Below are 24,699 nucleotides of genomic sequence, written 5' to 3'. Positions count from 1 at the left end.
CTCTATCTATCTTTCATTTGAAACCAACTAAGCCATCACCCAGAAGCACATTGTTATTCTCTAAAAGTGTAATAGTTCAAGCTTTGTTGTTCAAAAGTGGCCAGACAACTTTTACAAATTACATATATATAAGTGACATAAAAAGAGAGAGATTCTCGGCCGTAATTCTGTGCAAAAGCTGAAGAGCAGCCTTGTTGGAAATGAAACGGAGGCACGCTGTGAGCTGAACACGGTGCTGCGCTGCTTTGCAGCTCACAACATTCAGGTCCCCGTTTGAAATCCCACCTTTCAGTGTGGAGTCAAATGTTCTGCCTTCATTGGCCTCATGAGTCTGGGCCTCTGGCGGGCGGAAGGTCTTCCCTGATGACTGCTGAGCAGGATTTACCGGCTACAGGAAGTGGATTGATGGGCCGACTTCTTTACATGATGGGTGAAAATGGGTGAAATTATTTGGGACTATTTTCAGTTATCTTTGATTTGCATGTTTTCCACTAGTGCCAGCCAGAGAAAAGGTTGAGGCCATGCAAACTGTATTATAACTCATACTTTGGCATGACTGGGAATCATTTTATGATAAGATTGGCATCTTTCAATAAACTCTCACAGTTTTGCTTATTGTGATGTGCTCCCATGGTTTTTAAAGCAGCACATGTTATCTGGCGGTGTTGTTCAACAGGACCCCAGTCTGCTGGAAGGAAGGGTGACACTCCGCCAGGTCAAAGCTGGAACCGTTGTAGCCCACCAAGGAGACCAGGTGAATTTAACACACACTCATTCTTTTACTGTTGGAATTAGATGGCTGATGTTTACCAAGGCTCGCTAAATGTCTTTTGAGTCTTATTTTCACAAAATGAACAGAAAACTAATGAACCTAGGCCCGTGTTCACAACGATTCTCAGAGCTTCTATCTTAGCCTAAAAATTCCTGCCCAGGAGTCTTAGCTTAAGAGCGACTCAGATGCTGCTGAGTGCGACTCTGAGAAAGGAGGCGACAGAAATGTTTATCTTAGTAATCAATGGAGAGAAATTAAGCGATTAGACTGGATGAAGAAATCTGTGACGTGATGATTAATTGTCACGGCATCAAAATTCTTAAAATTAGAATTTTACGTTGGTAAGATAAGTTATTCACAAAGCACCTTAGGCCATAAGAGAGCTCCTAAATGTGAAAAAATTAAAAAGCAGTAATGAGGACTTTTAGACTTTTTTTTCCTGCTTAAGAATGTCTTAAGCAGGAACGATCATGGAAACAGAGAGAGCTGATTGGCTGATCCACCACCTACACAGTGGAGGAAATGAGCACATAAAGTGCTTCAGCAATCATACAATTATTAATATGTAGATAAGATAAACTTTATCAGCCCTATAAGGGGAGATTCACTAGTTCCAGCGGCCCGACGGGTTAAAGGTGCAGCTCTAATGTAATTTTATTGAGGATGAATGAATAATAGGAAAAATATTGAATAATCATGAATTAAAAGTGGACAAATGCTCTCAATAATAAACATTTAAAATGAATTGGAAACAGTTGCAGAAAAATATATAAATACACAGTCTAGACAAGATGTAAGAGGTGAGAAAGTATTTTCTGTATCGTACATGATAATGTGAGCAGCCTAAATGGTCATATGAAGGTTGCTTGTGTGTGGCCATTTCCTCTCTGGCTTTTGATCGCTTTCTCACTTCCAGGCTGTGTAAAAGCACCAAGGAGCATAGAAAAAAAGAATCATCCATCTGCAGCAATAAGCTTCAAAGTCCGTCTCTTTGCAGCAGTGTGATCTTGAGAACAATTTACCTATAAAACTCCTCTATTCTCCTCCCAGAGCTGTGCAGACAGAGGCACCGCTCCTGTCCAGTTCTGTTTTAACCACCTTGTTTTCTTCATTTTATGTCGGTCATTTTGCCAAATCCAATCGCTTTATACAAGCAGCCGATCCCAGTAAAATACTGACAGGTGAGGGCACGTTAATATCAGACAGATAAAGCTGTAAAATGACCAGTATAGCGAGTAAACAACTATAAGCGACTCAAAATGATGATGAGGATGTAAATAAGGTACATTTAAACATTTGATGCTGTGTAATTTTGATAAGTTTCATCATCATGTCACACATTTCTTAATCCAGTCTAACTGATTAACTTGTCTCCATCAATTAGTTGGAATGCATTTGTGAGGTTTTCTTTTTGTTTCTTGTACATTGCAAAAACAGAAATAAAAATAAGTTAAAATGTTCTTGAAATGAGTGTATTTGTACTTTATTTGAGTAGGTAAATAAGATGATCTGCCAATGGAATAAGATTTTTGCACTTAAAATAGGAAGAACTCATCTCCATCAACTTATTTTAAGTGCAGTATATCTAATTATCTTATTTTACGGGTAAAAGTACTCTTTCCATTGGCAGATCATCTTATTTACCTGCTCAAATCAACGACAAATACTCTAATTTCAAGAAAATTTAACTTAATTTTAGCACCACAGCCCTTTTAGGCTCATACTCCTGTTCTGGGTTCTACCCATATTCTTTGTGCCTCGCAGTCATTTGAAATGTCCCGATAAGATGATTAGTGGGGAGTTAAGGTCGACCCGTTGTTGTTAAATTCTGCTCAGATTTCAAACACGTAACCACTATGAACAGTAAGGCTTGGTTTGAAATCGCAGAGCTAGTGTTGCCACGTTCTAATGATGACGGCAATGACCGCAGCAGAGCCTCAGGTCGATGGTTCAGGGTCCATCTTACCTGATAAATGTTCCTGATCAACTGGATTTAGTCCAGATGAGAACATGCTGAGGTTGGCTCACAGGTTTTCCTGCAACCGGCTGGGCTTCCTCATACAGCTTTGACTAATAATCTGAACTTCCATGCACTGTTTTATTACTCGGATCAAACTGGAATGTATATAATCAACTTACAACCTGTCTGTGAGATTGGATTGAATTTAACCGCTGACATCAATAGTGCTTTTTAGTCAGACTGTATTGGGCTGTGTTGGTGCGTTCAGCTTTTAAATTTGATCTCTGTTGTGTGTTTTACTGGTGCTGCTCTTTGGTCAACCACGCCGTGTTGTTTATTGTCTTTGTGTTGGCCGCCCACATGCCATCCTTTGAAGTTTGTGGTTGTAATTTCCAAAAATAAAAAAAGAAAAGGAAAACAGTTCAAGGGGCGTGAATACGTTTGTTTGTGAGGTACTTTAAAAGTTTTCCTATTTATTGACATGACGGGTTTTAGACGTAAGCGGGAGTTTTAGGAAAACAAACCTAGAAAGAGCTTTCTGTTCAGGACGTGAGCGTCGCGTTCGTCATCTCTGGGCTGCTCCACGTCTACCAGCGCATGATAGACCGTGAGGAGGAGAGCCTGCTGTTCGTCACCCACCCGGGGGAGATGGTGGGTCACCTGGCTGTCCTCACGGGGGAGCCCCTCATCTTCACTGTGCGAGCCCACCGAGACTGCACCCTCCTCTCCGTGTCCAAGGCCCACTTCTATGAGTAGGACAAAGGCGACGCTACTTTCTACTGCTCTTCTTGGGCGCTTCTTTTCAACGCACAACGTGTGACTATATTTTGTCTGCACAACCCCAGGATAATGCGTGCGGAGCCAAGGGTGGTGCTGAACGTAGCTCACACCGTGGTGAAGAGGATGTCGTCGTTCGTCAGGCAGATTGACTTCGCCCTGGACTGGGTGGCTGTGGAGGCCGGCCGTGCCGTCTACAGGTATGCCCTCTGCCAACCAAAAAAAGTCTACGCTTTGCTTTAAAAGGCTACAGATGTTCAGCCGGAGCGCCAGCTGCTTACATAGTGACAGTAAAGGTTCTTCAAAACACATTTGTAACACGGACCAGTCAGTCCGCATAAATGTGGGGTTTTGCTTGGTCCAAAAATCTGGTTTTAGACAAGGAGACAAGTCGGACAGCACCTTCATCGTCCTCAGTGGTCGTTTGCGCTCCGTCATCGCAAAGGATAACGGCAAGAAGGAGCTGGCGGGGGAGTACGGCCGCGGGGACCTGATAGGCGAGGTGAGCCGTCGGTGTCCACAGCACCTTTTGAAATGTTAAATAAAGTGGAGAGCTGGGCAGATCTTTGGGTGTCTAACCAGGTGGAGGCCCTGACACACATGAACCGAGCCACTACGGTCCACGCCGTGCGGGACTCTGAGCTGGCCAAGCTGCCCGAAGGAGCTCTGAACTCCATCAAGAGGAGGTATCCTCAGGTGGTCACCAGGCTGATCCACGTGCTGGGACAGAAGATCCTGGGCAACATGCAGCAGGTCAACGGGCCTCTGTCTGGTAATCACCAAAAGTTCATTTCAGACCCGCGTGAGCCCCACAGTAATTTAAACCCACTCATCACCGTAATAACCGTGTATTCAGGTGACTTTGCACGGCGCCTTTGGTTAAAGTGGTTTTTCTGAATGTCAATGTCTTTTGCTTTGTGCAAATCAGTGACACATCAGGCCAGCTGGATGGACAGAGAATAGCGGGGACAACATTGTTTAATGGTTAAGAAAGGAGGGAGTCAGAAAGGTTCATTGTAATCAATATGTTGCCATTTAGGTTTTTGGCAATAGAATTCAATTCAATTCAATTTTATTTATATAGCGCTGATTGATGAAAAATGTCATCTCAAGGCAAAGTCAAATTCAATCATATTATACAGATTGGGTCAGATTATACAGATTGGTCAAAAATTTCCTATATAAGGGAACCAGTTGATTGCTTTTAAGTCCCGACAAGCAGCATTCACTCCTGGAGAAGTGTAGAGCCACAGGGAGAGTCGTCTGCATAGTACATGGCTTTGCTGCAATCCCTCATACTGATCAAGCATGAAGGGACAATGGGAAGAAAAACTCCCCATTAACGGGAAGGAAAAACCTCCAGCAGAACCAGGCTCAGAAGAATAACAAGGGTTTATTTTGATATGGCATGCAGCCCTTAAATCCTCAGTTTTCTTTCTATGTTCGGCAAGCACGTATAAAAATGCCATTTGCTGTACATATTTATTTGAGATGTTATTTGAAAATGTTTTCCCTTCAGTCTAAATATATCCTTTTCCCTCTCCTACAGGCCGCGGTCTGGCCCTTCACACCCCCACCAGCAAGTGGGATGCTGGGAATCCGGCCTCGAACTTGTCTACTGTAGCCATCCTGCCTGTGTCGGACGAGGTTCCACTCACCACCTTCACTCTGGAGCTCCAGCATGCTCTCGGTGGCATCGGTATACCCACACACCGCCTCTTTAATAATAATAATAACTTTATTTATGAAGCCCTTTCATACAAAGTGGTGAACAGGTACAAGGAGATAAAAGAAGTAATGTGTATAAAGTGCTTATAGACCCCATTACTTTTTCACATTTTGTCACATCACAATCCTACGGTGGCCCTGAAGTGCAAACCACACCAACAAATCTCTAAACACATTCACAAATTAAAAAACAACCACACCTTGAAGCAGTTATGCCATATAGTGCTCCATGAGACGAGGAGCACAAAATGCTAAAGCTGAAAACCTTTGCAAGGCAATGCCTTTCCCTGAAATCTCACCTGGCGCCCCAATGAGAAGATAGTTATCATGTGATTTTACCTAACATCTGAGTTTTGATGTAATACCGTTGCTTAGTGTGTTATTAGGGTGAAAAGTAAGATTGGTGAGCAAATCTGCAAATAGATCACAACAGGAAGTAAATATCCTTTTGCTGTGAGAGCAACAGCAAGACTGGGAATGGAAGTTCAAATCTTTGTCAGCAAATGTTAACATACTGAATGTTTTTTTCCAGCACATTAACATTTGCTTTAAGAGTTGAAGGGTGTTACTACATAAAAACGTCTGTCATCTACCAGGCCCTACCTTACTGCTGACCAGTGACATCATCAAACAGAGACTGGGCTCTGCTGCCCTGGACAGGTGAGCCAGTGATCACATGAACACTCAGACTGGTGTAACATATCCAAAGCTGGAGTAAAGCTCTCTGGTCGCTTTATGAGCAGATAAGTTTGATTCTTATCCATTTTCTGCCAGAGGTAGTTGCCTGTGTAACGCTTCCAGGCCACATTCACAGAGCCGAACTCTTTCTTCACATATTTTAAAGTGTCCACGAGTACCGTCTGTCCAGCTGGCTCGGCCAGCAGGAAGACATACACCGTATAGTCCTCTACCAGTCTGACGGCAGCCTCACACCCTGGACCCAGCGCTGCATCCGCCAGGCCGACTGCATCATCATCGTGGGACTGGGTGAGCAGGAGCCCACTGTGGGTGAGGTCAGTGTGATCCCCGTCCATCTTCATACGGTACGCTCATAGAGTAACATTGATTGGCTCCCTGTCATGGCACCGCGCCTTCTGCATGTGGTCCAATCCATCGACATCAGCTGTAGCCTAGATAGCTGAAAAAGTTAAAGCAGCAGTCACGGTGCCTTGCTGATCACTTTCCCACCAACATCTCCAACAATGGACATGTGAGCATCTGAACTGGAGTATGGAGTAAAAGAAGGGGGCTGGTCTCCTGAATCATCTTGTTTTAGATCACGCTGATCTTCATCGCTGAACTGGGGAACATATGGCACCCAGGTGCACTATGGGAAGGAGGCAGTGTGACCGTTTGGACAACGTTCTGATTGGACTAAATGTACTTGTTAAACAACTGCCTTGAGACTACAAAAATTTGTTTTTTTGGTGCGTTATAAATGCCATGTCAATGTTATTTTGACGTATACCACCTGCCGATCACGTTTTCAGATCGTGTGCGGTGTAGGGAATAGTTGGATGAGGAATAGCAAGGATAGTGAGGTGTGGCCTCCAAGTTCCGTCAGATCTCAGTCCATTCAGACATCTGTGGCATATATTGGACAAACATGTCTGATCCATGGAGTCCCCCCTCACAGCTTACAACATAAAGGATCTGTTGCGCAGCCTGAAGTTGTGCTGTGGTTCTGGAACCAAGTCACCACAGAACCTCCTGGGATGTCTGGTGGGGTCTTTGGATTTCTGGCTCAGAGCTTTTTGGCAGCAAAATGGGGGCCAACAGACCGGCGGTCACAGTGTTATGCATCATCGGTGTATGTCTCTGACTCTCTGCGTCTGCTGCAGCAGAGGCCTTCACTGCAAAAAGGGAACTAAAAGTAAGTAAAATCTTCTTGAAATGAGCACGTTTTCCCTTGATTTAAGCAGCCAAATAAGACTATTTACCAATGGTAAACTAAGATAACCAGATTCTGCACTTGAAATAAGATGATGGCAATGAATTGTTTCTATTTTAGGTGCAAAAATCTTATTCCATTGGCAAATAGTCTTATTTACCTGCTCAAATGAAGGAAAATTTCACAAATTTCAAGAAAATTTGACTTGCTTTTGGTTCCATTTTTGCAGTGTTTGGTTGTTGCTCAGTCTCAGAGAGGAGTGGTAGGTTGTAAAAAGATGGGCTGGAGTAAAAACTGTGCTTTGAAACCGCTGTCTAAGCATTATGCATTCACTGGAACTGTTGAGATTTATTACACTCTGGTCTCTTTCCACTCTTGAAAGACCGTTTCTGGTGTGAGACTACAGAAACTCTCAGCATCAGTTCACTGTAGATGTTAAATCAGCCAGCGTTTGTTGTTAAGTGTTTGATCTGTGCATTTGTTTCATGGCTGATAAAAACTCTCCCGTCCTGTAGCTGGAGCGAATGCTGGAGAGCAGTTCCGTGCGGGCTCAGAAGCAGCTGGTGTTGTTGCACAGGGAGGACGGCCCAGCGCCCAGCGGGACGGTGGAGTGGCTCAACATGCGCAGCTGGATCTCCAGACACCATCACCTGTCCTGTCCCCGCAGAGTGTTCTCCAAGAGGAGCTTACCCAAGCTGGTACTAAAGGCCCGGTGGCTTCGAGGCGCACTGAGCCGGTCAGCCTTTGTGCTTTTTCTCTGTTAAAGGCGGCTTCTGTCTTGCAGAGAGAGCTGTACCAGCGCGTGTTTGAAAAATATCCCGATCGTCACTCGGACTTCTCTCGCCTGGCCAGGATCCTGACAGGAAACAGCATCGCCTTGGTTCTGGGTGGAGGGGGCGCCAGGTACTGCTACATTAAACACATTTCCCTTCACAAAAACGTTTTTCTGACTACTTTCTTTTTCCTGACCCTCTGCTTATTCCTGCTGTTTCTGCCAGAGTTAAAGAATATTTAATGTGTTTTTTTTCTTCACTGCTCTGGCTTGTCCTGGAGCTCTGACAAGGTAGGGCTTCTGTTCTACTTAGTGACAACCTTAAGCTTTCACATACGTACACTCCTCAAAGTATACTTGAGATGTTTTGGGATATTTCCAGTGCTGCCAAAAGTATTTGCCTCCTCACCGATCGCTTAGCTTGTTGCCTTTTTGTTACTCTTAAACGTTTCAAGCAAATTGTAACAACAGTCAAAGATAAGCTGAGTAAAGGAGGCATGTCCAAAAATGAATGTTGTGTGAAAGTGTGCGAAAAGCCTGCTGTGAAAATCTGCGGCAGCAACGCAAACTTCTCCAACTGGCAATAAGGAATCACGAAATACTGTAGCTCACCCAAATTCACTTAAATATAACTCCATTCAGTTTTATTTTGCCCAAGGAGCATGAAAACTCATAGTTTTTTCATTACTTTCATGGTATAAATCTGTACAAAGAAATAGCCTCACATCTAGCCTCGTACAAAAATCTAACACACCTCCAAAATGATGGTAACAACCTCAATCAGACGTAAGCTGAGAATATTCAGCGCATCGGTCCGCACACTGAGGCGCAGGAAATGCCTGTGACACATCCAGCGATCTTTTCTCATTCTCGCTGAAAATTTAAACAGGGTCAGATCAGCAGATCCATTCCTAACAAAACAGGCGTTTCGATTCTGAAGGTGGAGACGACCGCTCGTCCATAAAAACCTCCGTGAAGTTGCGTGTATAATCTTGGCAGCACTGGCGATGGAAGAATGCAAAGGGAGTTTTTATCCGTTGCAGCCTGACAGGTCAGGTGTTTCACAGATGTCCCAAGGCCGCCCCACAGGGGTATCATGGGAGAATACGCGGGAAGAAACCTGTTTGGCAGGTACTGACAACGCGATGGTCGATGAAGAGGGTTTTTGAAAATGTGCCACGGTCCAGCCACATGCTAGAGGGTCATGTAGGTGTGAGGAGTGTACAGGGCTCTTTATACAATGTGGAGGGACACACAGCGTCGCTGCTTCCTCTAGATTTAAAAGACTGTGAGACTGGCTGTGCAGGCCAAAGGCACTGATTAACAGATCATGACCAAATGTGAGCACCCTTCAGCTGAAACGTTATCATTCTGCTGCTGTGTGATTACTCTCCACCAAAACAACTATTGAATGCCAGGGAGCAGTGCACTAAGTCATGGCTGCTGCCCAGCATGGTGCTGGAGAGGTAATGGTTTGGGCCTGGCTTTACAGCCACAGGACCTTGAAACAAAGGTTTTTCTGTGAGGACGATGATTTCAAACCCGACTGTGATAAATCTACAACAAAGAAAAGATCTGAGGCGTTGCAGCGGTTTAGACGTATCCCAGAGCATCATGGGACTGAACGCTGTGCTAAGATTCCTCCTCAGTGGAGTCAGAACTAAATAAAGTGATAAGGATACATATTTCCCTCTCTCGCTGCTTAAGTCGATCGTAGAGGTTGTTCTTGAATAAATGACAAATATGACTCTGAATACTGAGTTTCACATTGAGCCTGTGTGGGTGTGTGTTCAGAGGCTGCTCTCAGATCGGCATTCTGCGGGCGCTGAACGAAGCGGGCATCCCTGTAGACGTGGTGGGCGGTACCTCTATTGGCTCCTTCATTGGGGCGCTGTATGCTGAGGAGAAGAGCAGCAGCCGGATGAGGGTCCGGGCTCGGGAGTGGGCTATGGTGGGTTCCCTTAACGTGTCTTTATCTCAGATTTCTGATACCTTCAACTATTGATAATGATCAAAACGTTGCTATTTCCTGATTGCTTGTATGTTTTTAGGTTCTTTTTCTCTAGCAAAAGAGAAATTCCTTATTGCTGCTATTCTCCTGACTTCCTTTGCCTCGTTCCGGCTTTGTTCAGGGTATGACGTCCTACTTTAAGAAGATCCTGGATCTGACCTACCCCGTCACCTCCATGTTTTCTGGAGCCTCCTTTAACTACAGCATAAGCTCTGTCTTCAAGGACAAACAGATAGAGGTAGGTTTCTGAAGCCCTGCCCTCTGCCCAGCTAAGGAACAGGGATGGCAGGGACTGGAAGGTTTTAGTCTCTCAAACCACTTAGAGGGAGTCGCAAAACAATTTTCACCCCTTCAACTTCTTCATACGGTGTGATACGATCACAGACTTCAATGTGTTTTATAGGGATTTTATTTTGACAGCTTAACAAAAAGTATTCCATAAATAGGAATTAAAAAAAATCTTAAAACTGTGGGGTGTGTTTGGTTCAGCCACCCTGAGTCATTGCTTTATAGAACAATGTCTTGCTGCGGTTACAGCTGCAAGTGTTTTGGGTTATGAATCTATCATCTTCACACATCTACACACTGACACCTCTGACCGTTCTCCTTTACAAAATATCTCAAGCTCAGCCAGACTGGATGGAGAGGCTCTGAAACTCAGTTTGACTCTTGCCTCTGACTGTTAATTGGTTTTCGGTCTGGACTTTGACTAGGCCATTCTAAAACAGGGTTATGCCACTCTATGGTAGCTCTGACTGTATGTGAGCTCAGTCTCTTGCTTGGGGTTGGACCTCTGCCACAGTCTCAAGTCTTCTGCTGCCTTTAAAAGCTGTTCTTCCAGGATTATCTCGTCCTTGGCTCCATCCATCCTCCCGTCAACTTGACCATCCTTCCTGTCCCTTCAGAGGAGATGCTTCCACAAAGCCTGATCCATCCGCCTCCTAATTTCATCGTAGAGACGGGATGTTCACTGTGATGGGCTCCGTTAGTTTTCTCCACACGTCTGCATGTAGACCTAATAGTTTAAAGTTGGTCTCATCCAATCATCCAGCTGTTTACAAACAGCAACCATGGCTTCTTGTGGCTTTTTATCAGAGGACGTCTGCAGAGTTCCCATCTCTGCTTGCTACTCTCTTTGCAAAGACTGGGGTGTTGTTCATGTAACCTGCTTTAAACGTCTTCACAGCTTTCTCCCTCATCGGTGTGGTGTGTTGCTTGACTTCCTGCCTATTGCTCTTTAAAGTTCTGTAACAAACCTCTGAGGCCAGAAACAGAAGCGATGGCTTTAGACTGAGATTAAATTACACACAGCTGAATGCAGTTGTGTTCACTGGGTTTTATTTACAGGTATGAAGGTCTATGACACAGATGTCCACATGAAACGCATTGAAGTATGTGTTTGTCAAGTGATCACACATGAAAAGGTGCTTAGAGTTCTGTAAAAGACCCGGCTTCAGATGTGAAGGAGATCAGACTGAGATGTGTTTTGCATCCTATGGACAAAATCCTGCTTTCAATTGATGCACTAGGAAAGATTTTAGGAACGTTGTTGTAAACCATGCATTCATTATAAATACTCATGTTCTAATGCACCATGTTGATAAGACTTCTCTTCTCATAATTCTTTTTCTGTTTTTGTCACCTCTCCACTGCAAGGACCTGTGGTTACCATACTTCACCATAACAACCGATATCACCGCTTCTTCTATGAGAGTTCACACTGACGGTGTGTGAAATCATGACATCAGCGCTCCTATGGGTTCTTTAAAAACAAGCTACTTTTTTCTTTTGGAGTAAAATCTGCTTCAAAAAAGACTTTTATTAGAGGATGAGTCCCTAATGTGGTAATTTCATAGTGGAATCACGTTAAAGGAGAGTGAGAGCAGAACTAACTCATGAGTAAATATGAGCCCCCCAAAAAAAGAGCTGGACCAAGGTTTTAGTTCACTTTTTAGGGGTAACCAGTTTCTAGGTAAAACTCCAGTCTGCTGTCTGGACAGCAGGGGTGGGGATCCAGGTTCAGAAAGTAAAAAGATTAGGTCCAACCAATTGCATTTCCAGCTCCACAGCAGAGGCAGGGACTAAAATCACTTGAAGTGAACAGGATGAAGGAAAACCAGGCAGGGTTTAATTTCCTGAAGCTGGATTCACCACCTTTATAAAACAGCAACATTTAGACAGACAGTATGCCTTAGAAATGTACGATTTAAAGCTAAGATATCAAAAACAAATAATAAATAATAGTTAACGACTCTATTTTATTATTTATGGAAAGCTTCTATATTTTGTTGACTGAAAAATCTCAGATTTACCAAATAAAGAGTAAATCCCTCTTTAGAGTCAGCATCCTCCATGCTTGTTTTTTTTTCTCCATAGCTTTTTGCCAGAAACATTTTGTGTTTTTTATCTGCGTTTTCTTAATCTTTCACTTTTGACTCGGCTTCTGCTTAGGTTCGCTGTGGCGTTATGTCCGTGCCAGCATGTCACTGTCTGGTTACCTGCCGCCTCTCTGTGACCCCAAAGATGGACACTTACTCATGGATGGAGGCTACATAAACAACCTTCCTGGTGAGAATCATGCAGCGGGTAGCGGGCTCTGCCGCTTCCACTGGATTTTAATGGGGCTTTTACTCAAGTCTGTTACGCCACACTGTTCAATTCAATTCAATTCAACTTTATTTATATAGCGGCAATTCATGATACAGGTAATCTCAAGGCACTTTCTAAAGTCAAATTCGATCAGATTATACAGATTGGTCAAAAAAATGTCCTATCTAAAAATGTAGTGACCTGCATAGTGTAGGCACCGTTTTAACTAATGACTGCAGAAAACAAATATGCGCAGCTCCTTGCAAAAGCGCGGCTGTGGCGGAGCAATAGAGAGTCGTGGATAGTTGTAGTGAAAGGAAACTGATGCATGGTTTTAATGTTTATGGCATTAAAGTGTAATCAGCTGGCCTTTTGCTTCAGTTCCAGCCTTTTGGAAGGTGTCTTTTCTACCTTTAGCTCCATTGATCTTCCAATCAACTCAGAGCCGCTTCTCTGTCCCTGCTGAAAAAGGAGCATTCCCACAATGCAATGCTCCCCCCACCATGTTCCACAGTGGGGTTGGTGTGTGAACACGTAGTTTCCTCCAAACAGAACATTTTTGATTGTATGCTTACACAGCTTAAACTGGCCTTTAATGACTGCTGTTCATTATAAGCTAGAGCTTCTTCTACACATACTCACACTGTCCGCTCTATGACTGCCTCCCCTGGTGGCCTGGAGGCAAAGATGCAGCAGGCCAACTTCAGCTGTGATGGAGGAAGGAATCTTATACTAGGCCTGAAAATATAATTGGAAAGATGCTACCGTTACTCCTCAGAAGAGGGAGCCATCTATCACTGAGAACAACGGCTCTACCTCTGAACCTATGATGAAGCCCCCGTCTGCAAAAGAAAAAATAGTCTGTTTATAAAGAAGCTAAAAGGACAAGTGAAGGATGAGCACATGGTGCTTCACGTCTGAGTTTCTAACATGTTCAGGACTCATTTATATTCAGTACAACACAATGGTGAGTTCATAACAGGAAGTTACATTGGGGAACAAGGTATCAGGGAGAGTTTCTCTCTCTTTCATGTCAGCTGACGTGGCTCGCTCCATGGGGGCCAAGGTCGTCATCGCCATTGACGTTGGTAGCCGGAATGAAACCAGCCTGACCAACTACGGCGACAGTCTGAGCGGCTGGTGGCTGCTGTGGAAGAGGTTGAACCCGCTAGCAGAAAAAGTCAAGGTACTCCGGCCTTGTCCCACACCCTCTGTAGCTGGTTCAAACCTGTACCTGCAAATAAGCCAGTCTAAAGAGACGCCTCTCTGACATGAACGGCCTCATCCTTGCAGGTCCTGAACATGGCCGAGATCCAGACGCGCCTGGCCTACGTCTGCTGCGTAAGGCAGCTGGAGGTGGTGAAAACCAGCGACTACTGCGAGTACATCCGGCCGCCCATCGACCGTTACGGCACGCTGGACTTTGGAAAATTTGATGAGATTGCGGTGAGCTTCTCCTCCTCTTCCTGCACTGTTTGGGTGCTGCGTTGAATATGAAAGCTTAGCCTGACCTGACCTGACCTGACCTGACCTGGCTCTGGTTGACTGTAGGAGGTGGGATACCAGCACGGAAAGACCCTGTTTGACGTGTGGCACCGCAGCGGAGTGGTGGACAGCATGCTGAAAGACAGACATCAGGAGGAGTTTCATAAAACCAAAACTGGACATGTGAGTAGCAGCAGGTCACGGCTGTGCTTTGCATTTTAAAGATTATTTTACATTTATGTGTTTTCTATTTGATGTGATGGTATTATGTCAATAAGCATTTTATCTTGTTTTTCTAGTTGTTTTCTCTTGTTTCTGTCAAATAAAGTCAAAGGTTTTGGACGTGACAAAGTAGTGTTTTTATAAAGTATTTTTCTGACTTTTTTTAATGGTATATTAAAAACACAGAAATTTGAGTTAGAGGTAAACTGGATGATTTCTGGTCACAGCTTTAGAGCGGTTTTAGCCGATTCAGATCTCTCTTTAAGAACTTTCATACTTTTTTCTGCTCCCTGAATAAACCGAATATAGAACTCTAGAAAATATTGAGACATATCGAAGGAAAAGTGTGACTTCTGGCAAACATCCCAAAGCTACAGACCTGATGGGTCACACTGTGTGTCAGAGGGGGAAAGCTTTCAACGTTAAACCGCTACTGTGTTAAAACAAAGACTAAAATCATCACACATTCGCCATTTCAACCTCGTTAGCATCTGACGTTAGTATTCAGCAGATTAGTGTGGTTGCCAAGCCTAGCATTACTACCAGCCGTCCCCTTGTAGCCCAGTAAGAGTTAGCACATCATTAGCTTAACTGTGAGCTCGCTAAAAGACTGGCAACATCTCCTGATCCAGCACGCTCCAGGACAGATAGAACTGGACTCTTCCTTAGGTTGTGTTTTTAGTGTCCAGCTGATCCCCAATCAGCGCAGATCAAGTATAAAATCAGTTCCATTTACACCTTTGCACTGGTCGTCTGCTGTCAGCTCACCACTTTCCTCTTCCTGACATGGTTTTTTGCAGGACCATTTTACTGGAGTGTTTTCTCTCCCAGTGGCTATGCTGCATGCAGACGCATTTATCCTTGCTGCCAGGATCAAACAAGCTCTGTACTGGCGGTAACATAATTCTGCAGCACACTCCTCGGGTCCCGGCGCCCGCTGGACTCTTGTACGTCCTGAAGCCGTCTTCGCTGCAGTCGAACCTCTCAGAGTTTAGACGATCCAGCTAACAGGCCTTTCATCTGCAATAGTCCTAGCAGCACAATACAGAGAAAATTGATGTGATTTCATCTGGATCTAATCACTATGCACCAACATCTAAAACAGTGTAAAGTCTTTTTGCTCTGTCAGGAGTCTGTGTTAGTGTGGGGAATGCATGCAGAAACGGGCGTCAGGTGGCATCCTGTTTAAAAACGTGATGCTGCACAGATAGATGGAGAAGAAGCCTCTGTGTTCTGCCTGCAACACTCATAAGAGGCCTTTCACCAGCCTCTTATGATCATTGAGCCACTGATGAGGACTTTCTGACTGAAATGACTTTGTCTTCCAGGTGGTCACATGTCCGAACGCCTCCTTCACCGACCTGGCAGAGATAGTGTCCAGAATTGAACCAGTGAAGAACGCACTGATAGAGGGTCAGTCAGTTTTTAAATGCATTAAACGATCACATCAGGAGATAAATAGAGAAACCTTTATCGGCAGTTTTCTGAAACGTTACCGTCTCCGTGCTGAAGTGTTGTGTTCCGATGGCCCTCACGCTGTTTCATGTGCTTTCAGAGGAGCTGTCTGATGAGTACCAGACAGACTATGATGAGGAGGCAGTGGAAAGCGCTTTGTCTGACTTTGAGGCGTTCACTCCTGGCAGTGAACACACAGAGGGAGAGGAGACTGCTGAAACTGTGAGCATCTCATCCTTCTGTGAAGGGACAACATCATGTGTCGTACACTCATCCTGCACATCAATGTCATATTCATATTAACCCTTTAAGGATGCTTTTGAGTTATTCCTTTTGTGTGCTGAATGGTTATATGAAAAATGATTCTAATTAATTTTTAAAAACTGGAGACCTGAGCTTTCTTTCCCATGACAGACCGGAGTAATGCCCGTATTACTGCAGAGTAGGCACCAAAATGAACCAGCAGCTATTCAGCCTGGATATTTGACCACTCTTGATCATGGCTGGGTTGGCCTCCTGGCACGGACATGGCATTGAAGCATAGTACGTAAATTGGTACAAGGCTTGAAGCCAGGGCTAGTCCATAAGCATGGGGTCCATCCAAATACCCTCATAGAGCAAGGACTCTTCAGCCAAAGCGAAAGTGTCTCAGCGGTCACCATGATAAGTGCTGTCCAAATAGTGCAGTCAGTAAGGAAGGAGGTAGGAAAAGTAGCCTGTATGCTTCCTCCCACGGCTAGTTTTGGCTAAGAACCCCATGAGATCCCTTGCCTTAAAGTATCCCACAATCCTTTGCGGGACATGACCTATCAGCACAGCCCCCTCAAGGAAATCAACGGAAATGTCCGAAGAGAAGAGAGCACGCACTTTGTAGTTCCTTTTTGCATCCATGTGCATCTCTGTCACGTAATGACGTGGGAGTTAAAGGCTGTCTGAATTCAGCACAGCAGTCTGAAGCTCCTTTCCTTCCCACGATAGAGTTCTTACTCTTGACCCTATGAAAGTTTAAGGAGCAGGAGCTAGAAGCGTGTTAGCAACCTTGTCCATTCCCAGACCAAGTTTGAAGTGTGTTTCCACTGTTTTGCACCATCCACCAGTACCACTGGTAGTGAAGTAGACCCTTAGCATGATGCTACCACCACCATGCTTCAAATTTGATACATTATTTAGTTTGAAAGGCTCTCCTTGACGCCACAAACACACTGAATAGCTCAATCATAAAACCTTTCTCCAGATGCCATTTAGCATGACCATGTGAGCAGCTGCAAATTCTGGGTGTGGAGTTAGAAACATGTGCTCTAGCTTTGGAGGCTCCATCAAAACCCTTTTACTTTTCTCTGAGGGTGACAGCTGGTGTCACATGGTTGAAAGTCTGACCCAGTTGGGTGTTTCCATCTGGACAGTATGACTATTCCTCCCTAGGAAAAGAAGGGTTCCGATGCATCCTTAAAGGAGCATAGTGCAAGTTTCAGGATCTTAGCAGACGTCTGCCCCCAGTGGCGACAAGTTGAAATGACGCCGATGTTATGCACTTGCATGTGAGAAGAGGAAAAGCATCTGCTTAGTTTGTTACAATATGAGTTAGCCCATGTTCTCTCGCTAATGCATCGATTAAGTCAGAGACTCAAGAACGTGGCAGATGGAGAGCACGCACAGAGGATTGGGTCCCAATTACTGTCTCGTCAACTGACTAATCCAGCCTATAGAGGCAACTGGGGTAAATAGAGGAGAACTCGTTTTACATGTTGGGCAATTGTAATGACAGGTATGGGAAAGACAATAAATATTTCACTTTAAAACGTGCACAATGCACCTTATGGGCCAAAATCAATATGACATTCATGTGAATGAGTGCATTTAGACTTTTTATCGTCACCATAGATGATAACTGAAAACAAACATGTTGTTTTAACAGGATGAAGAAATCCCCATCCAAGTGAAACACCGGCTAAGGAATGCCTCTCAAAATAATCATCTGTGACCTCGGTCACAGCTCACTCCATCTCTCTGGCCTGCAGCTGACTGGGAGCCACAGGAAACACATTTCTCCTCACTCCTGTCCAGGGGACATTTAGGTGGTCTAATAGTAGGCCTCAGCAGGACAGAGCTACTGGGAAGCATATGGCAGACCGGTTACTGATTTAATCCTGAGCTCCTCTGTGTGTCCAGGGCCAAAACACTGGAGCTCATGCAGACACCGACATGCTTATCCATGTTTGATTGTAAAGAAATCAGGGCTGCATTTCTAAAGTCCATCATATCTTAGTACTGTGTGTACATCACACCAAGTGCTTTGTTGAACCTGTGGAGTTTTATACCACTGTATCACTTTGGCAGCAGTTATTCATATGGTCGTTGCATTTCGGTCTTACTTGTTACGTCATAGAGTTTGTTTAATGCGTTATTGATGCGATGCTAACGCCACCCACTATACTGTCTTTCAACAGAGTGTGGCTCTTTCCGATAGCTGCCTACTGCAGCTATGACCGCAACAATTTAAGAGAATTTGACACCACCCCCTTTAACCACAGAATATCAGGTCAAATGATTTTCTGATTGGCATACTCTGGGGAAAACAGCAACCGTGAGCCAGAAGTCCTCAGATGGTATTTGCTATCATCAGTCAAGCACGCTTGTTCGGAAGAAATCCAGAATATCTTTAAGTGCAGCATTTTACCTTGTTGAACATCAAACTTCCTGTCTGCACTTTATGTGATAAGACAACACAAAGTAGAGCTTAAAATGTGATGTGGAAAGAAAGGATACATGATTCTAGATTATTTTACAAAACAAAAACCTAACATGTGGCATATTTCCAGCGCCCTGAATCAATACTTTGTAGAGCAGCAGTCTTTCCATCCCAGATGCAGCTCTGACGGTGAACCTCCACCACGGTCTGCCCCCGCCTCTAACCTAACAGAGTTTCTCCCAGGATCTCCCGGTAGTTTGCTCCGTCCAAACCCCTGCTGAAGAGAAGCATCCCCGCAGGAAAACTCTGCCACACCACGTTTCACAATGTGGATGTCTGGGCAGGGCGAAAGGCAGTTTTCTTTTACCAACACATAAACGGTTTTCCACGGAGGCCATACGCTCAGTTCTGCTCTCATCTGAGCGGGGCGCCTTCTTCCACGTATTTCTACTACACAGGTTCTGACTCTTGTCGGGTGAAGTTTCCCTCCATTGGTAAATCATGTGTTCGCTACAGAGAGTCATGGAGTACAACCAACAGCTAGGATCCAGCCACTTAGTTTATTTTAGTTGTCTTATATCGCTCTTTGAAACAGAGTTTAAAGCGTTTTATTGTAAGTTCTGAAAAGTCTGACTCTGCCAGTGCTAACTGCCAGCAAGAACTTAGGTAAGATGCTAAGGCTAATCCTAAATTTGTGAGCCATGGATGGACTTGCAGTTTATTGCTTCATTTAATATTATGATTACTTTCCTGTGTCTGCATTTATGTGTTCACGCAAATGCAATCAATGTGTGTTTGCATATTGTAATATCCATAAAGTAACGTATTCAATCATTAGGAGGATTTGGTAAAGCAACAAAATGACTCGGCCTCTCGTTTCTGTTTAATATCTATCAGCCAGGACAGAATAACCAAGGTTGTAGGAAACAGAAAATATAAGCAGTGGCTTCTTTGCTGCTTTTCTGCAAACCCACATTGGTACAGGGCTTAGGATCTAACAGGCTCCCAGTTAACAGAGTCTCCCACCTGAGAAGTGCATCTCTGCAGCTCCCCCTAAGCTACCAGAGGCCTCTTGGCTGCTTCTCTGATGAATGCTGTCTGAACCTGGCCTGTCAGTTCAGGTGAACGTCCATGTCCTGCTAGGTCTGTAGTTGGTCCATCCTCCACGTTCCAATGACGGATTGAACAGGGCTGGTTGATGGTCAAAGCTTGGGGGATTGTTTTAGATCCTAAGCCTGCTGTAACCTGGACCAGGACCGTCTCCCTGCCCTGTCCGCTGCGATCCAGGTGGACCTTATCACAAATGAGGGGGTTTGTGCAGGCAGTTGGTAGCAGTGGGACATATAAAGCAAAGAGGCTGATTACTAATGTGCGACACATCTTAGATTTTCAGTTGTAAAAAGGTTTACAAATCTTGTATCCTTTTCCTCATGATTAAATTCTACATAGTTTTTGTCTATCTCATAAAAGCCAAAGGACGGTTGTAACACGAGAAAACGTGGGAATGTTTTAGCTGAAACTGCATGCCATTTACAGCTAGCCGTCTTTTTGAGGCAGCACTGGGAATAGCTGGATCCCAGAGCAACAGACTGCATTTCTCAAAGTTTACATGTAAGTTAGAGCAGGGGTTGTGTGTTTGAAGCAGTGACAGTATTAACTTCCTTCTGTAAACAAGCTTAGGAGCTTCTTCCTCTCTGATCTTTATACGGTAGATTTACTAAGAACTCTGTGAATAGTGTAAAAAGCTTTTTCATATTTACAAACTCCATCACACTACATGTAGCAGCGAGCTTAAATTATTTGTCTAACCAAAGACTAATCAATGTATACTCTTACCTTTCTGCAAAGTGAGACTTTTTCAGAGTTTTCTAACTGGCCCAGAAAGAGCGGTCCTGATCCTGTTTGGCTGAAGTACTTCCTGAGGAAAGAATGCAGAAGTTTGATGTCTGTCACAGATAAACCAGCCAAGCCTTCAATAATTTATTATCAACTTTACCAATGCAGCCTTAACATATTTCACATACTCTGGATTTATTTATAACGTCACTAGTGCTATTAAAGTTGTATGACGGATTGTGACATAGCTGAAACTCTTTGTGTTTTTAGTGCTGAAGCTCTGCTGATTCAGAGCACCTGCAGCATGCTGCCAGATTGTTGTGAAGGTGTGAGAAGCTGTGTAGCTAACACAGTGATTAGCAGCTAAAGCAGCATTTTGACCCTATAACAGTGCCTGTTTTATGACCTGAACACACAAACTGTTTTAGAAACAAGATGTTGTAGCTTGAATAATTATTTCTGTGCCAGTGTTGCCTATTCTGTGTTTACTTAAATGTTGTAAAATTATATCCTTAACACCTGTAAAAAAAAAAAACTTAAACGTAAGCTAAATCCTCACATATGATGATGTAAAAGGACACAAAGTGTTGGACTGTGTATGTCATGACAGCTGAAATTAAAAACTGTTGCCTTGTTTGAGATTAAACTCATGGCATGAAATGGACCCAGTGGTAAATGGTTCCTTCATCTGATAAAAGCAAAATCCATTGAGCAATATCATTGAGGCGTTTCAGGATATCAAGATGCTGTTGGAGATGCTTGAAACCTTTTTTTTTTTTTTTTTTTTTTTTTTTTAAATCACCACAGACTTTGAACAGAGAACATATTAGGCTATTAGGCAGTGAAGTCCAAAAGACCAAAAACACTAGGAAAAACATCTAAAGTGAGTGATTGATAAGAAATGTTATTACAGTAATAAGAAGAGGACACACACACACACACACACACACACACAGATCTACTGGTTGTTCAGCGCCAGCCGTGACGCAGATGGTTAAAAACCTAAATAAAATCATCTTGTACTTCAGTAACATATTCTCGCACTACAAACATGGAGAATAAGGAAAACCTTTAACTGGGGTGTATTTTAAGAGCGAAAATAAATCTGTGCTTTTTAACAAATCTCTTTAAATTACATGTAAAATAAATGTTTAAAGTTAATAGTGCTCCATGGCTGGCTCTGGCTGTGTAAATATGACGTGACAAAGAGCCATGTCTTTTAGACACTGACCTCTCAGTGGAACCACAACCCATATTTAACCTGTTACCACACGATGAGCGCTATAGCAGGAGAACCGCCAACTGCAGGGAAAACAGAGTCACCATGACAGCCATTAGATGCTATCTACAGACTAACCTTGGGCTTTTCAGCCCAGCTGGGAAACAACAGGGGAAGATGTTTAAAATGTCTTTATATCCAGCTGGAGGATAAATGATGCTGTGCGCCTGTCGCTCTTCCAAAGGCCTCAGGAGCCTTAGTAGGGCGCATGGAAACATGACCGAAATGAAACGGAACTGGAGTTATGATAGCTGAAGCTTTAACATTTAGTGTTGAATGGGTTTGTGCAATAAATAAAATAGGACTATGTTTATTCTATATACCACTCCAATTTCCTGTATGTAACTGAGCACCGCATAGGAGGAGTAAAGGTCTTACTTATACCAAAATATTTTCTGCCTATCGACCGGATAGGGTCTCAGTAATACAGAGCTCCAGCCCAGCAGCTTCTCTTTCAGTTCTGTCTTTTCAGCTCTGTTCACAACAGCTAATTTTAGTAAGATTGAAAATATATGCAATAAAGACAAAATGCGTTGTCTATTCTGAAATGGTTGGTTCAGACCGAGCATTAACGTCCTCGGCAACATGATCTACAGCAGTTTGATCTGTTGAATACAGTGGGCTTCTGATGTGTTAAATTTGGGGTTTTAAAAGGGAACCTCCCAAAAATATTAGAAAACCCCGACCAGATAAGCATCCCCACCATGGTCACCCCCCTCCCTATTAGGGAAATATTTGTCAAGCTTGGCTGCCTGCAGCAGATGTAAGAAAAAAAGGGGGGCTTAGTAGTGCAACGCCCCAGTAGTGACGTTAGCAGGGAAAGGAAACTACCTCTTGCTGCTGCTAATAAGGCGTGTGCAGAAAAAGCTGCTAGAAATGCAAAGATATTTGGGGCATGCGTTCTTAAATTGATGGGAAATTACAACAACATGCAACAGCTGCCATTTAAATAGAACACATGAGTCGGAATTATGTTTAGTATACACATCCAGTCTGTCCTGTAATTGGTAAAAATCTACTGAAAATTGTTTCCCCCTGATATGTTGGGTTTATGAGATACTAAATTCTCCTAGCAACTAAAAACAAATTTACACTAGTGATCATTTATTCATGTTTTCACTATAAATTCAGTCCCGATTTGGAAGAATGTCACTCTGACCTGGGCTCAGTGTGACGATAAATACTGGCCGAATAGTGCAGTCACTAAGAATGAAGGTAGGAAAAGTAGCATGTATGCTCCCTTCCACAGCTGTTTTTTTTATTATTATTTTTTATTTTTTTAATCTTTTTTTTATTTTGGTCTTCACAGTATATACAACAATTGTGGTAATATTAATAATCTGGAATCAAAAATTAACATAACAGTACAGGCTGCTTTCAGACATTTAACAGTGAAAAAAAGAAGAGTCAAGTAAAAAACAAAAATAAATAAATAAAAAGGAAACATGTACATCATACATAAAAACACAGATGACAATAAGTTTGGGGTATTCCAAGATGTTTACACTGCAAAAAGGGAACTAAAAGTAAGTAGAATTTTCTTGAAATTAGTGTATTTTCCTTTATTTCAGCAGCTAAATAAGACTTTTTGCCAATGGAATAGGATTTTTGCACTTAAAATAGGAATAACTCATCTCCATCATCTCATTTCAAGTGCATGATATCTAATTATCTTATTGTAGGGGTAAAAATACTCATTCCATTGGAAAATAGTCTTATTTAGCTGCTCAAATCAAGGGGGAAAAACTAATTTCAAGCTAATTTTACTCACTTTCAGTTCCCTTTTTGTGGTGTAGGTTGCTTAATATGTAAAAGAGTTCCATATGTTTGGGTTTGTCCATCAGCTTCAAAGATGAGCAAAATTGTTGGAGTTCTTTGTGGAAGAACAGGAAAGATGGCTTGGCTTTTAGAAATCCACATTTGTGAATTAAAATTTCACAATGCACATCATCCCATATCCAAGTATAGTCGCCAATAGCAAAATGCATCTGAGAAAATCGTTTGATGGGTAAACACCTGAGAGAGTTTTGAAGTGGACTATCTTAGCTTTTGGAGGAATGGGAAGCTTTACATAAATGTTAGGATTTTTTTACTTCTTTTGATCAAATGAAGATTTGTGTAATACATCTTCAAACTTTTTCATAAGGTTACTTTGTCTGATATAATGTGTTTTCTGTTTGCATATGAAATCAAAGTTCATCCGATTAATAGAATTAAGTGCTAATTTGGGTATTCCTAGTGTATAGGCAGGATATATAAGCCTAGAGAGACTCCCCATTTTCATGAGAAATATACTTCCCAGAATAGATAAATCCCTGCTGTCCACTTATTTAGAAACATTTTGAATTTCTGTAGTTTTTCTCAAATATTAAGATTTTCTATTTCTATTTTTTTATCTATAAAAAGGCCCACATATTTAACATCGGATTTAATAGGAATATTAAAGGCAGAAGTTATAGGACATTCCTTTAATGGTAAAATCTCACATTTATTTAAATTTTGTTCAAGCCCTGATGCCTTTGACAATTCTTCAATTAGCTGAAGAATTTTAGGCATTTCTTTTAGATTATGTAAGAAGATGATGGTGTCATCAGCTAACTGACTGCCAAGAATATTTAATTTACCCTAGTTTTTGTCTAGGAACCCCGGGATGTCCCTTACCTGTGCTAAGAACCCTTTAGGAATCCCAGCTTTAGCGTGACGTATCGGCACAGCCCCCTCAGAGAAAACAACAAAATGTCCAGAGAGAAGAGAGCGCACTCTTTGTGGTTCCTTTTCTAAAGGCTGTAGGCCCAAATCTGACTCGCATCATCCATGTGTGTTTCCGTCACGTAATGACGTCGGAGTTAAAGGCTGTCCGAATTGATCACAGCAGTCTGAAGCTCCTTTCTTTCTCATGATAGAGTTCCTACTGTTGACCCATGAAAGGTCAAGGAACAGGAGCTAGGAGCCATTATTTAGACATATTTGGATATAATACTGATGTGTTGAACAGTAACTGAACACAGCAGTGAGAGTTGATAATGTCATAAACACTTCCTGGAAAGCGGTTGTCTCAGATTGAGTGAAAGTCAGTAAATGTAGTCTGAGGTTTCGGTTCTTTATGTCCCTGTTTATGTTTGCAGTTACAAAAGTTAACCCATCTATCCCCGTCAACCACCAGAACTATACTCCTCGACAGTGCAAACATCCACAGCTGTGGAGAAATCACTTGTAATAGATTATTTTTCAAA

At 43.0% G+C, this 24,699-nt stretch overlaps 1 protein-coding gene across 4 annotated transcripts in view; it reads left to right on the top strand.

The window, feature by feature from the left end:
- pnpla7b (patatin-like phospholipase domain containing 7b) overlaps nt 1–20,851 on the top strand; it is a 39,759-nt gene extending 18,908 nt beyond the window's left edge. For all 4 annotated transcript variants that reach the window (XM_036144681.1, XM_012849886.3, XM_012849869.3 and 1 more), the window contains 20 exons: nt 677–754; nt 3,279–3,484; nt 3,578–3,709; nt 3,888–4,011; nt 4,092–4,281; nt 5,059–5,208; nt 5,834–5,897; nt 6,082–6,250; nt 7,644–7,826; nt 7,913–8,031; nt 9,695–9,851; nt 10,033–10,149; nt 11,568–11,637; nt 12,363–12,479; nt 13,538–13,686; nt 13,794–13,946; nt 14,052–14,168; nt 15,536–15,620; nt 15,763–15,884; nt 17,578–20,851. In XM_036144681.1, coding sequence (XP_036000574.1) covers nt 677–754; nt 3,279–3,484; nt 3,578–3,709; nt 3,888–4,011; nt 4,092–4,281; nt 5,059–5,208; nt 5,834–5,897; nt 6,082–6,250; nt 7,644–7,826; nt 7,913–8,031; nt 9,695–9,851; nt 10,033–10,149; nt 11,568–11,637; nt 12,363–12,479; nt 13,538–13,686; nt 13,794–13,946; nt 14,052–14,168; nt 15,536–15,620; nt 15,763–15,884; nt 17,578–17,643 — 2,568 coding nt within the window. In that variant the 3' untranslated portion in view covers nt 17,644–20,851. The remainder of the gene's footprint in view (nt 1–676; nt 755–3,278; nt 3,485–3,577; nt 3,710–3,887; nt 4,012–4,091; nt 4,282–5,058; nt 5,209–5,833; nt 5,898–6,081; nt 6,251–7,643; nt 7,827–7,912; nt 8,032–9,694; nt 9,852–10,032; nt 10,150–11,567; nt 11,638–12,362; nt 12,480–13,537; nt 13,687–13,793; nt 13,947–14,051; nt 14,169–15,535; nt 15,621–15,762; nt 15,885–17,577) is intronic.
- Nucleotides 20,852–24,699: the final 3,848 nt, after the last annotated feature.

This window comes from Fundulus heteroclitus, chromosome 12 (genome assembly GCF_011125445.2).
Source record: "Fundulus heteroclitus isolate FHET01 chromosome 12, MU-UCD_Fhet_4.1, whole genome shotgun sequence".
Classification (NCBI taxonomy): Eukaryota; Metazoa; Chordata; class Actinopteri; order Cyprinodontiformes; family Fundulidae; genus Fundulus; species Fundulus heteroclitus.
This window is presented reverse-complemented; position numbering and strand designations above follow the sequence as displayed.